Source organism: Monodon monoceros, unplaced genomic scaffold, assembly GCF_005190385.1.
Source record: "Monodon monoceros isolate NGI ecotype Baffin Bay Population unplaced genomic scaffold, NGI_Narwhal_1 Super_Scaffold_18, whole genome shotgun sequence".
In the NCBI taxonomy this organism is placed as follows: domain Eukaryota; kingdom Metazoa; phylum Chordata; class Mammalia; order Artiodactyla; family Monodontidae; genus Monodon; species Monodon monoceros.
In genome coordinates, this window is record NW_021703774.1 from 47,522,067 (window position 1) to 47,534,086 (window position 12,020).

The 12,020-nt window shown below is 40.6% G+C and overlaps 1 protein-coding gene across 5 annotated transcripts in view; it reads left to right on the forward strand.

Annotated features, from left to right (window-relative positions):
• Positions 1-12,020, forward strand: part of STX6 (syntaxin 6) — a 45,270-nt gene that overhangs the window by 8,877 nt on the left and 24,373 nt on the right. For 4 of the 5 annotated variants that reach the window (XM_029227731.1, XM_029227733.1, XM_029227734.1 and 1 more), the window contains exons 2-3: positions 8,253-8,422; positions 9,514-9,608. In XM_029227731.1, coding sequence (XP_029083564.1) covers positions 8,253-8,422; positions 9,514-9,608 — 265 coding nt within the window. Of the gene's footprint in view, positions 1-1,816; positions 1,873-8,252; positions 8,423-9,513; positions 9,609-12,020 lie in introns of those variants that run through there. The other variant, XM_029227735.1, reaches the window with a different exon arrangement.

Here is a 12,020-nt window from a genome sequence, read left to right on the forward strand (position 1 = left end):
GACTAGTTATCATGAAAGTTCCTTCTAGATCTAAAATCCAGTGATGCAACTTAAGTAGAGGTTGTGCAAGGTGAGGAGTAAGAGGAAGAGTCAAAGATGATGCTTGTCTAGACAAGTTTCAAATCTTGGAAAATAGTGTCCCTGTTGACTAAAATGAGGAAGTTAGAGAAGGAAGCTTTTTTTTTTCTGTTTCATTTTGTTGTATGAATATTTACTGTTTTGTAGGGAGGATATGATTGGTTTGGTTTTAGGCAAATGGAATGATCCTGTAGGCAGCTAAAAATATAGGAATTAGTCCTGAGTGAGAGGTTAGGGTTGGAAATGCAGTGGGGAGTCATCAGCTTCAAGGAATCTTTTGAACCTGCTAGTGTTGGTGAGCACCTAGAAGCTATAAAAATAGTGCTGAGAAATACTGGGACCAACTGGAGGAAGAGGAAAGAGAAAATTAGTAGAAACTAGAAGAGCACAATGTCACAAAAACAAGGAAGTGAGCGTTTCAAGAAAATAGGCTGTGGTGTCAAGTACACTGGAAATGAGGACGAGTTCAAGTCACCCATGACTTTGACCTGCAGTGTCATTGGTGGCAGTAGCGGTATCCCAGGGGCATTGTGGAAGCAGCAGCAAGTTGAGGTCAAAGTTGTATATAACTATAGGAAACTAAGTGAAGACGCTTTTTTTTCCCTCCAGCAGAATTATTGCGAAAGATATTATCACAGTGAAGTTGAATTTGGAAATGGCAGTAAGGTCAAGTGCAGGGTATGTGTGTTTTTCCCCTTAAATACAAACGATGTGAGTGTGGAAGTCAAGCAGTAAAAAGAGCTTCTCACCTAGCCCAAGGGGTTGGTGGTAGAACAGGTTGGTGGGATATGGGGTAGAAGGGTGATAGGGTTGCAGAGGTTTGCCCAGCCTAGGTTTTTCAGGTTTCATTAGTAGAGTGGAAACCATCTGCCTTCACTAGCCTCTCAGGGTGTTGATGAAACAGGGACCCCACTGTAAACAGACATGCAGGATGGGTGCTGCCCCAGGTATAGGTGTTGTGGCTTATTGTGTTTTTCCAAAGGTGGCCGCCCCAATATATATCCTGTCCTATTTGCTTTTCTTAACTTGTGAAGCTGGCATTCTTATATCAAGCTGGGGTCCTCATTCCTTTTCTTTGAACCCAGGCAGACCTTTGTAACTGCCTCGACTGACTGAGGCAGAAATGACACTGCTTGACTCCTGAAGCTTTCGTCACAAAAGACAACCAACCAATTCAGCTTTCACCTGCATCTTTCTGACTTGGGACACAAGTCCAGCTCTACTGAAGCCACTCTGCTGGAGCACGCATGTGGAGAGACTATGCAGACACAGAGATACTACCGAGGAGCACCTGCTTCTGCAGCCCCAGCCTGGCAGTCTTTCAGCTGAGGCCCCAGACATTGTGGAGCGGGGACAAGCCATCTCTTCTGCATTCGGCATGAATCCCTGACCCACAGACTCCCCATAAGAAATGGTTGTTTGATGCCATTAAGTTTTGGGGTAACTGTTATACAACCACAGTAACTGGAACGGATGCCAGTTCAGAGCCCATTAGCATGGTCAAAGAAGAAAGGAGAAATCAAAAGGCTGATGGAGGCTGCAGCTATGGTTATCCTGCAATTCGTTGGCCCAATTGAATGACAGATTCCGGGAAACAAAAGCTCCCTAATGGCTAAAATACTTCTTCCTCCCATCTTACCAACAAATTTAGTGAGATCCAGATAAGAAATTATTTTATGGGCACCTGGATGTATTGCCTGAAGCCCTAAGGGTTGGTTGGGATGGTGAGCCTTTTACCATGGTGGAACAGACTGGAATGTTATATGGCAGGGGCTCAACTAGCAGTGACCAGGGGTTAGTGCTAGGCTGGCTTCAAAAACAAACTGGGGGGGCTTCCCTGGTGCAGTGGTTGAGAGTCCGCCTGCCAATGCAGGGGACACGGGTTCATGCCCCAGTCTGGGAGGATCCCACATGCCGCGGAGCGGCTGGGCCCGTGAGCCATGGCCGCTGAGCCTGCGCGTCTGGAGCCTGTGCTCCGCAACGGGAGAGGCCACAACAGTGAGAGGCCCGCGTACCGCAAAAACAAACAAACAAACTGGGGGACTTCCGTGGTGGTCCAGTGGTTAAGATTCCGTGCTTCCAGAGCAGGGGATGCGGGTTCGATTCCTGGTCGGGGAACTAAGATCCCACATGCCACATGGCGTGGCAAAAAACAAAACTGGATTGGTTAGTCCTGCCAGTGTCAACTCTATATTTATAAGGAATGGAAGAATCTGGTTTTGAAAGCTTAGATGAAAGCTTTATTTTTGCCTGAAAGATACATTCTTCAAAGATGTGGACTGTGTTTTCATTTTTGACAGTTGCTTACTGGGAAAGAAGCTCTGTGTTACAGGTGGTCCCATGGGCACTGGCATGGCTTGCAGTGAAGGACCTTCATTCTGGTGGTCATAAGGAGTTCATATCCATGAGGATATGATGGGTCCCATCATTTTGATGGGCCGTTTGGTGGACAGTAAGGGAAAGAGGCTCATCTGTAGTATTTCCAATGCTGTGACTCTTGTTACTCATGAAACGTGTAAGACAAAACTGACTTTGGAAGCATCTGCAACAGATATAGGAGCAGAACATCTGCTTGACTGTTGTAGGAGATAGCCATCTCTCTCCTTCAATGGATTGAAAGATTTCTCTGGGTCAGGAGCTAAACCTGTAATTCCTAGGAAAGTAATTAGCAAGTTTTTGGTGAAATGGTGTCAGACATGATACCCAAAGCTGTCTGTGAGCAGATTATTATTTACTAAGGAGATTGCTAAACTGAAGAGCTCCAAAAATTCAAGGTATACATGACCCCTCATAGAAAGTTGTGTCAGACTTTAATTATTCCCATTACGCACTTGGAAGAAAAACCTGAAAAGAGCTGCACCTAACTCTACAGGAAACAGAGGCAATATCTTGTGATTTTGACCTTTCTGGAGAGCACAGGTGAAAGTGGATCACTGTTGACTAAGGAGTCGGCAGCTGCAGCGCTGCCCACAGCATGCAGCATGCTCACATGGGCTCACTGTGTGGTGAGCACTAACTATGGAGTAGATGATGCTGGGCATGCCTGTGTGGGAAGTGCCTAACTAGCCGATTCATGCAGAAACAACTCCCTTACCTTTCCTGAGAAAGTAGGTGAAGAAAATTCCACCAGCTCTCCTCTGTTGAAACCCTCACAAATATCAAACAGCTGTCGTGGTTATATACTCCTCTGTCCTATTCATCCGTTTACTTGGAATGACAGGTGATTCTAAATATTTAGTCCCAGATATTTACAAATAGTTCTGAATTGAGCAGGTTGTCTCACTAGGTAGGGTCTTGTACATTATTACATTGTGTCTTGTATCTCTTGAAACTATTCAGAAATTCTAAGTTCTTTGGTATATTCCGGTTACCATTAATATTTGGCTTAAAAATAGGTTTTGTCTGTGACACACGTTTTCTCTTCATTCGTGCCTTCTTTTTCAGGGTAATGCTATGCTGAGTTGATATTGGAAGAAGAAAAATTGGGAGATGTTTTAAACTTTGAGGGACCCCGTTAGTTGCTTTTAAGATAGGATTCCTTGACACACTGCGTGTTCTGGCTTTTCAAGATCTGAACCATTGCTGACAGTTCCCACCTTTGTGATCCCTTAAAACGTGTCTTAGAAATGTAAATGTAAACTAAGACTACTTTGATTTTCTCATGTCTATGCTATTACATGAAAACTAAAAATGAAACCTCTTTTAAAAATAAGAGATTGAGAGTGGAATAAGCCAGGTCACTGGCCAGGCCTGTTGGGTTTTGAATGTCGTCCTGGGAATGCTTTGCAGCATTTTTCTAATTCCTGCCGTTTCTTTCATTTCTTCTTTAGGACATGCACAAGTTCTTGCATGCTTAAGGACTCCTTGATTTCGCTCTGTGCTGCAAGAATTGAGTCTACCCACCTGCCCCTCCTCCCCCTCAAGTCTGAAAGTGTGGCCCTTGGATCCCAAGGGGGTCTCAAGATCCTTTCATAGAAGAGCCCCTCAGCTTAAACTGCTTTTCATGATACTACTCAGATGTTATTTGCTTTTTTTCATCATGTTGACAATAACACTGATGGTGCAAACTGCTGGTGCCTTAGCCTAAATCAAGGCAGTGGCACCAAACTGTACTAGTAGTCATTGTATTCCTCCCTCACAGTGAAAAAGAAAAACGAGAATCATATTCCTTCAAGAATGTTCTTCATGAAACAGTAAAAAAAAAAAATTATCAAATCTTGAGTCCCAAGAACACCTTTCCTCATTTTTTAAAAAGTTATAATTTACCTACAGTAAAATTGACCCTTTTTAGTGTATACTTCTGTGAAATTTGACAAATGTGTATAGTCAGTAACGACCACCTCCACAAATAAGTTGCAGGACAGATCCATCACCCCTAAAAGTTTCTGTGTCCCCCTTCCCCCATGCCTAGCATCTGGCAACTACTGATCTATTTTCTGTCCCTATAGTTCTGCCTTCTCCAGAATGTTACAGAAATGAAATCATACGGTGTGTGGCCTTCTAATTTCTCACATTTTGCATAATGCATTTGAGATTTGTCCATATTGTTGCGTGTATTTGTGGTTTGTTTCTTTTTATTGCTGAGTAGTATTCCATTGTTCAGATGTACCACAGTTTTCCATTCCTTAGTTGAAGGACATTCGGGTTGTTTTCAATTTTTGACTGTTAAAACTAAAGCTACTATAAGAATTTGCAGGTTGTTGTATGAACCTGTGTGTTTTTGTATCACCTTGAAGTGGGGTTGTTGGGTCATAATGGTAAGTGTATGTTTTGTATGTTTTTTTTGTTTCTGTTTTTTATAAATTTATTTTATTTTTGGCTGCGTTGGGTCTTCGTTGCTGCGCGTGGGCCTTCTCCAGTAGCTGCAAGCAGGGGCTACTCTTTGTTGCCGTGTGTGGGCTTTTTATCGCGGTGGCTTCTCTTGTTGTGGAGCACGGGCTCTAGGTGCGTGGGCTTCAGTAGTTGTGGCTCACGGGCTCTAGAGCGCAGGCTCAGTAGTTGTGGTGCACGGGCTTAGTTGCTCCACGGCACGTGGGATCTTCCCGGACCAGGGCTTGAACCTGTGTGCCCTGCACTGGCAGGAGGATTCTTAACCACTGTGCCACCAGGGAAGCCCCTGTATGTTTAATTTTAAGAAACAGCCACACTGTTTTCCAAAGTAGCTGTACAGTTTTGCATTTCCACCAGTAATGAATGAGAGTTCCAGTTACTCCACCACCTGGTCAGCACTTGGCATTGTCAATTGGTTGGTTAGTTGTGTGAAGCCATTCTAAGTTTGTAGTGGTATCTCATTGTGGATTTACTTTGCATTTTTCTGATGACTAATGATATTAGGCATCTTTTCATGTGCTAGTTGTCATTTGTATGTCGTCTCTAGTGAAGTGACTGTTCAGATCTTTTGTCCATTTTTAAATTGAGTTTTCTTAAGTTTTGAGAGTTTTTTTAAAAAAAAAATATATTGTAGATACAAGTCATTAATTAGACATGTAATGCACAGATGTTTTCTCCCAGCCTTAGTACACATTTTAATACTCTGTGGGACGAAATGAGAGAGTGCATGAAACACTTTGGCTGTATTGTGAGCTAAGATGGTGACTCCAGGGAAAGCGCTTCTGTGATCCAGCTGTGAGCTGAAATAGCTCGTTTTTTCCTCCATAGAATCTTATTTTTTCTTAAAAGAATGACTCGCAAACTGGTTATTGAGATTTGCATATGTTCAAAATCTCAAAATTATCTTGGGATTTTCTCAAAAATGAATGAGGTGAACCTGTCACTTCTCGGAAAACAACTGACAGTATTTTTGTGGATGATGAAATTAGAGCCTTTTTTAAAAAAATAGAATTTTGGAAAGCTCGTATCAACTGCTATCATCTTACAGATTCCCAGTAGTTAAGTTTTTCTGATGGAATTGGTGGTGATATTATTACATGATTTTGGATATTGTATAATGAAATGAGTCAGCATTTGGAAGATCTTTGATGCTCAGTAAACTAATACTTTACAAATGACCAGTACGTGATGCTGTAAAATCATATGTGGGTAAAACATCCCTTCACAATACAAGATGGAGCAGTGGGTTGTAATGTATGAGAATATACAACGTCTTTGGTACAGTTTCAGCTTCCACGCTGCAGCTAACCTTTAAGAAACTGCCACTTGTCAAGTTTTTGTATTGTGTCAAGAAAGAATATCCACAATTATCTGAAAAGACTGTTAAAATACTCCTCCCTTTTCCAACTACCTATCTGTATGAGGCTGGATTTCCATCATATACTTCAACCAAACATATGTCAACAGACTGAATGTAGAAGCAGATGTGAGAATCCACCTGTCTACTGTTAAACCAGATATTAAAGAGATTTGCAAAAATGTGAATCAGTGCCACTCTTCTTACTAAATATTGTTGTTTTAGAAATTTTTGGTGAAAACATTAACATATCATAATTTCATCGTTATGTTGGATTAATTGGTCAATACTTTTAAATATGTTTGAATTTCTAATACAGTAAGTGGCAATAGATAGAGTCCATATTAATCTGAATTCTTTGGAGTCTTCAGTAATTTTGAAAAGTGCAAAAGAGCCCTGAGACCAAAAAAGTTTATGGATCACTGCTTAAGAGTTTAATTCCGGCATCCTAGTTGTCTACTGGTGTGGAGAACGTGGTATGCCCTAGCCTGAGGCTTCTAGTTCTCAAAAAGGAATTCACATTTCCTTTACAGAACTGATAATTTTCATATTCTTTAGAATGAGATATCATTTTAGATACCTCTTTAACTCTGTCTTCTGTTGTCATAGAGGATATTCAACACTTACAAATAAACCAAGTACTTCATATTATGGCAAAATGTATACCTCTTTCTTTACCAAATCAGCCAGAAACCTCAGTAAAGAGTAAAGATAGCAGATTGACATCTCACTTACTTAGTCCTTCCTCTTTTTGTCTCAAATAGAGTTTCTCTTTAGCGCTAAAGGCATAAGACTGATGTGAGAGGAAAAATGAGGGGACTTGCCTAACCCATGAACTGGTTATGAACGTAACCTTGGTAGATTCATTGTTGGCTGCGTAGCTCAGTGATTTATTCAGCTGGGCCCAATGGCTGTATTCTCTATTTAACATTCAGCTTTTTAACTCTCATCAGTATTCACAGTCCAAGATATTGTAAGGCACCTTTCTTCATTTTGCTAGTGCTGTCTCCTCTGGTACTTGAAATGTCAGAGGGAATAGGATGCGTGCAATTTCTGTTTTAAAGCAATAGATAACGAACACACTGATTGAACACCCAGAAGAATTGGTGAAGAAATCATAGAAGGATCAAAACAGATCTCTTCGTTTAGGAGCATGAAGATTATAATGTTTGTACACAAGAGACCATGATTATAAAATGAGTCCTTTTTGGCTTTTATATGTGGTAGTGTTAGGTTATAATATTTAAATGGTGGATACTGGCCCAATGGCAGGGGCAGGGGAGGAGTTTTTAAGACCTTGTGACTGTATCTAAAAGCAAAATAGACCATCGCTCTTAATGGCCTAGTCTCACTCCCTAAGCATGAAGCAGTAATCTGCTGTACAGAGTTGCTTAATCCAGGAAAGTAGATACATTTAAAGCTAATACTGTTTAGGAATCTTCTAATGAGATGTTGGATTTTAAAATGTCTCAGGTTAAAATACTTGCCTTCTAAAAGACTAGCTGTGTAAGAGTAACCCTTCCTTCTATCCTTTTTTACCCATTTTCCACACGAACCTCCCCAAGAAAAGGAAAGTTGTTCTAGAACCTTTTCTTCTGAATATAAATTACTGCACTCCAACTGGCAACATGTGTGAATGTTAACGGCCCTTTAGTTAATTTATATTATAGCTTCTTAGGCTACTTTTAAGGACAGTCCGTTAGAAAAATTAAATTTTGTCCTTCACAAACAAACTTGGTAATTATAGCTGCTTAAGTAGTGGCTGTTTTATTTTGAAATCAGCTGAGAACATAATACTCAGCCTATTATTTTAAAGTTTTGAACTTTGATATTTGTCCATGAAGAGCCTTCTGTAACGACTTAAAAACACTTTGGGGAATGGTGGTTGCTGAGGATGGTGTCTGATCGTAAAGGTTCTCCTAAGTCTTATAAGTTGCTCGTGAAACATGCTGTCTCATATCTCTCCTTTCCCTTCACCTGAATACAGAGAGGTACAGAAAGCAGTCAACACTGCACAGGGATTGTTTCAGAGATGGACAGAGCTCCTCCAGGACCCATCCACAGCCACGAGGGAAGAAATCGACTGGACCACCAACGAGCTGAGAAACAACCTCCGGAGCATAGAGTGGGATCTAGAGGACCTTGACGAAACCATCAATATCCTTTTCTGCAGTGTCTGTGCCACGTGAGGCAAGCAGACAGATGGACAAGTTTCATCTAGATGTCTCAAGTACATAGATTAGATATTGCCTTTTATCGTTGATTGATGTTGCCCTTATTCGTACCATGACACACTTAAAATCGTTGACCAGTAATCTAAGGTAGAGTAGTCAGATCCTGCAACGTGAAGGTGGCCTAGTGCAGTGATTTTGAGCTTGGACCCTGGAGTCAGACTGGATGTGGAGTCCATAATTTCTATTAATCACAGTGACCGCGGGGCACCTTCTAAATTATTAAAAGACAAAGGTGTTCTCTAAAACTAGTGGAACAAAATACGTGAGGGAGTGGGATCAAAAGCACAGTTACAGGGAGATATGTCTTCCCTCGAGGTAGGAGGGATGAGAAAAAGATTGGGGGAGATAGAGAAATTGTGAGATAAGAGGACAAAAGTTTTAATAGATATTCGTCATTCAGCAATAGTTATCGAGTGTGCTATGTGCTGGACATTTTGTTAGTTACTGAGATTGGATTGATAAGCAAAACTATACCAACCCTTGTAGAATTTACCGTGGGAGAAACAGACATTAGTCAAATATTGGCACAAGTGTATACAGCCATGTGAGTGACACGGGCAGCAGAACCAAGCTGGGGGTGAGGAGAGCAGGAAAGCTTCACAAAAGAAGCCTCGATCTCTAGGTTAAGAAGCAGAGTTAGCTTCTTGACAGAAGTGGAATGAGTTGGAATGGCAAATGAAAACAGCTTGCTGTTTCCCAGGACAAAAGCTGTCCACTGAAAGGTGATCTGGAGTCAAAAAACGTGCTGGCAGGCATCTGGAAGAGCCCAGCTCAGCTGTGGTCAGACAGCTGTGGGTTTGCGGTGAACCCAGGCGGGTCATCTCTGCCTCGGGGCACAAGGATCCTCATCTAGCCGTGGGCAGAGAAAGTTTGAGGATCATTAGTGCCAAGTTGACCATGTGTTCAGAAACGCTGGGCCAGATTTTATTGCTGTGAGAGATTCTGTGGTTTCACATGATGTTGGTGGTTAGGTTTTCGATGATGAAATTGCTTTACCTTGACTTTTTGACCCACGCATAGTCGAAGCAAATCCTAGGAAATTCAACCTCGATGCAACCGAATTGAGTATAAGAAAAGCTTTCATCACAAGTACTCGGCAAGTCGTCAGGGTAAGGGATGTGATCTTACTGTGTAATTTGTGCAAGAGATAGCCAGACTTCTCTGAACTCTTCCCTTTAATTTAAACTAATAGGTCAACTCTGAAACTCCTTTTTAATATGAATTAAATGCCAGTTTTCTACATATTTATTTCTCTGATTGAAAAGAAATCTGTTTTTAGTATCGGTCAGCCTTTTTTCTCAGAGCAAAAATGAGAGAGTAGGCTGCTGGCTTTGGGAAGGTTACTGTAATCTTCCTGTCCATACCTCTCATTCCTCCGAACCAGTTATCTTTTTTCCTCTATATTTCTTAGTATACTGTATTTCTAGACAAAAAGAAGAACTGCTATTGTAGAAACCATTTGCTTTCCTGATTGATTGGTAATCCCTTTGCATTGTGAAGGGTACTCTTACTGGGTTTGGATGGCGGCCTCTTCCACCATCTGAATTGCTTCTGGAACTCTTGCAACCCATTTACTGACGTTTCAATATACAACGGCTTGACAGCCTTTCGGGAGTTATCCAGAGCAAGCAAGCATCTATCAGCATGTAAAAAATCAATCCAAGGGAACAAATCTTCAGTCTAAAATTATTTAGATAATAACCTATTATTAAAAAAACCTAAGAGAAAATAGCATTTAAGTGAAATCTTGTATCGTTAAGATATGTTTGTATTTTGAAACTATATGGCTAAGCCAGTTGATTAGCATAACTAGATGTAGGAGAACCACCTGTCTTTAACATATGTACTAGAAAGCAGCTTCCTTGAATAAAAAGACTTGGGATCATACCAGTGCTAACATATGGCTTTTTAAGAGTCATCTTAGGCGGGAACCTTGGTGTGTGCTTGCCAAAGACTCCATGTCATGTGATTTCCTTTTGAAATTATTTCAGATGGTAGGTTATCACTGTACTTTAAATATTCTTGTTCCTTTACTCATTAGTTGCCTTTCTGTATCCATGTACCTAAATTGTTTAGAAATAAACGCACATTGTAATGGGGGCAGTAACCTTTTTAGACCTAGGTGCCCCATCTATATGATGAACATTTGGATTAGACACTCCTAGTCTCTAGCCAGTTCAGAGGCTATTCTGATAAGGAAGCCCTGTTGTTGGGTGATGTATTTTTTTGGTAAGGTAAATAATTTCCCAATTCCTTATTTTATAAATGTAGTGTGTGCTTTTTTAATTTTTTGTGATAGATTTTTCTGAAAATGACTTTTGTAGATGTTGGTATTTAAATGGTGCCTTGCAGTGAAGCGTATATTCTTGACTTTAATCATTATATTTGTTTTTCTGCAAGGTAGTACTTGTAAATTTTGCAAATTGAAATTCAGAGGTCAACATAGTAAAAGTTAAGTGAGTTGGTATAATTGGAAGTATAATCCAGAGTTCATTTTATAATAATTGAAAAGCTTTTTAAAGTACGTTCTTTGAAAGAAGTATTCTAAATCAAGTCCATACTTCATAATGTTGCAGTCCTTTTATAGTTGAGATCTAAACTGTACTCAACTGTGTGAGGCAACTGAATGTTTTAGAGTTTTTAATCATTCTTCTAATTTATTACTCCTTTTTGAAAGCTGTTACTATTTGCCGGTGATGGGTTAATAGTACCTAACTGAGTTTTTGCTCATCTGATTTTAATAAATTCTAATTGAGGTTTTGTAGAAGAGAAGTGGTAATTGATGCTAACTTGATTTTTTTTTAAAAAAAGCATTGTGTTGATTCAATATTATTGCATTCAGCTGAACAGTATTTGTATCCAGAACTCTCTGGGTTCCACTTGGAGGACACTGATATTGTGGGATCAGAGAGTTAGCAATTTGGGGAAAAGAAACACAAGACCAAGCCCAGATTAGGAGTTTGTACATCACAAGTTTATGTAAGCTCCTGTTACCATTATCAGTGGGTTTTCATTTAGTTGCTTAAAGGAATACCTTTTGATCCACAGTGTATGCCAATTGTGCTTTCTCCTTCTTAGGGCATTATACATCTGTTGTTGCTGTTCTACCTGAAGAACTAAATCTTTCTCTTGTGTTTGTTCTCAATTAACGTCTACTGTTTTTGCTTTTTAATAAGTTATTTTTGTTTATCCTCTCAATGTCCACTGTTTTTTAATAAGTCATTTTTGTTTAAAAAGTTTTGTATATGTTTTTCAAAACGTCTTTTAAGTTCGTGCAGTTTTTATTAAGTTTTGCTGGCAGTTTTTTTTTTTTTTTTTTTTTTGCGGTACGCGGGCCTCTCACCGTTGTGGCCTCTCCCGTTGTGGACCACAGGCTCCGGACGCGCAGGCTCAGCGGCCATGGCTCACGGGCCCAGCCGCTCCACGGCATGTGGGATCTTCCCGGACCGGGGCACGAACCCGTGTCCCCTGCATCGGCAGGCGGACTCTCAACCACCGTGCCACCCGGGAAGCCCTTTGCT